Below are 2005 nucleotides of genomic sequence, written 5' to 3' on the forward strand. Positions count from 1 at the left end.
CTGTGGTATTGTATCCCAGGCAATCTGCACCTGCTCGCGGAGTTCATCTATGGTCTCTGGAGGGCGAGCTAAACGTTGAAATCTCCGACTCATTATATTCCATACATGCTCTATTGGGGACAAATCTGGAGACCGAGCTGGCCGAGGCAAAGTATCCAAATTTTCACTTCCAAATACCTCAAAGTATCGTTGACTATATGTGGTCGTGCATTATCCTGTTGAAATGTGCTTCCAGGATGGTCGTGCATGTATGGTACAAGAACCGGTTCTAAGACACTATTAATGTACCTCTAAGTATTTAATCTATCATAAAGGAGGCCGACTACCATATCTGGATGGCACCCCAAACCATGACACCTGGTGTTAAACCAGAATGACGCCTTTCAAAAAAGTCCAAATTTAATCGCTCTCCTCTGCGTCTTCTAACACGTAACAGTCCATCAGATTGCCGTAAACAAAATCGGCTCTCATCACTGAACACGGTTCTTCTCCACTCATCCACCCATTACACTCTCGGACGACACCACTCCAGTCGGGCCACCCTGTGGTTTCGTGATGATGGAAGCCAACGCATAGGACGATATGAATTTTGTCCAAAACTTCGAATTCTGCGATACATCGTACTTTTTTTTTGTGCCCGAGGAGGTGGAAATCTTCAAAAAGACACCCGCCCGCTTCGGGTCGGGTAGTGTGGGATTCGAGTATACGCCCGCCTACCCACTAAAACCACTCCTTCTCTTCTTATGGTCCCGGTATCGCCTGATAGGCATTCCTTCGGGGCGCCCGGTCGTAAGAGCTACTCTCTATGCTTCCGTCCTTGTCCTTCTGTACCGTTCCCGCTCAATCTTCTTGCGCATGATCTTCTTGACCATGCACTCAAACGCTCTCCACTTACACTCACTCTCTACGAGTTCATAGCCGATTGTCCCTCGGTCCAGGTTGAGTCCCGCCCCTCTGGCCTCATTCCGATCGGTCTCCAACTTCGGACATCCCCAGATTGTGTGCTCCGGGGAGTCTGCAACTCCTGGCTCTTCACAGAACCAGTAGCTGTCAATCTCTTCAACCTTTATTCTGTGCAAGTATTTCCCGAATACTCCGTATCCAGTAAACACCTGCGTTAGTTCGTACCCGGTCTTCGTCCATTTGCATTCGATTCATCGTCTAATGCTCGGAACGAAGACCTCCACCCATCCATCATACACACTCCACTCACTCATCACCCAATCTCCGGCCTCCCTCCTAAAACCTTTACCTCTCTCCCAAACCATTTTCCTCGCGATACATCGTACTAAGGGAGACCCTTCGATTCAGGGTGGCTACCCAGTTAGCACCAAGAGACGGAATTGTTTCAAACGGGGCGAATGTCGCTGAACGACGAAGTCGCCGGTCTTCGCGTTGGTTCGTCATTCTTGGACGGTCACTACCACGATGACGATTTACTGACCCTTCATTAGACCAATCTCTCCAAGCTCTTAGCACTGTTGATGCGTTTCGATCTAATCTACGTGCAATTTCGCGGCAAGGTAAACCTGCCTCATGCATACCAACAATTCTTCCCCTTTCAAAGGGAGTTAACTGCATTTTGCCCTACCACCCATTTAATATGGTATCAACCATAATACCTTTATCGCTATTCGCCTGCAAAAAAATTTGCAAAAAGAACGATCGTCACAGATAAAAAAGTAAAGAAAAACTTCATATCGCATTAAAATACGAAGTTGAAATTTTTACCATTTTTTTCTCTTTACAAGTCTAAAATCGTACCAAAATTTGAAATACATACGATACGTTCTTCTTGGTGTTGCGGTTTTTTTGAAAGTCAGTGTATATCCAAAATATTGCGAAAAAAACACCTTCTCGAGGGGGCTTTCGGCTTCTTTAAGAAGCAATTTTTGAGAGATGTTTTTAAGAATTTCTTTTATTATTTTAATCCCTAGAATCACCTTTCAAAATATCTCACCTTTATATCCGGATATCTTGTACACAAGATTAATTCAATTAAATT

The 2005-nt window shown here is 45.0% G+C and overlaps 1 protein-coding gene across 1 annotated transcript; it reads right to left on the bottom strand.

Annotated features, from left to right (window-relative positions):
* Positions 1-803: 803 nt before the first annotated feature.
* Positions 804-1268, bottom strand: LOC136347305 (uncharacterized). The gene is made up of 2 exons (XM_066297186.1): positions 1182-1268; positions 804-1112 (listed from the first exon to the last, which is right to left on the bottom strand). Exons 1-2 carry the CDS (start codon positions 1266-1268, stop codon positions 804-806), a joined length of 396 nt encoding a protein of 131 aa, XP_066153283.1.
* Between the last annotated feature and the right edge of the window lie 737 nt (positions 1269-2005).

This window comes from Euwallacea fornicatus, chromosome 28, assembly GCF_040115645.1.
Source record: "Euwallacea fornicatus isolate EFF26 chromosome 28, ASM4011564v1, whole genome shotgun sequence".
Classification (NCBI taxonomy): Eukaryota; Metazoa; Arthropoda; class Insecta; order Coleoptera; family Curculionidae; genus Euwallacea; species Euwallacea fornicatus.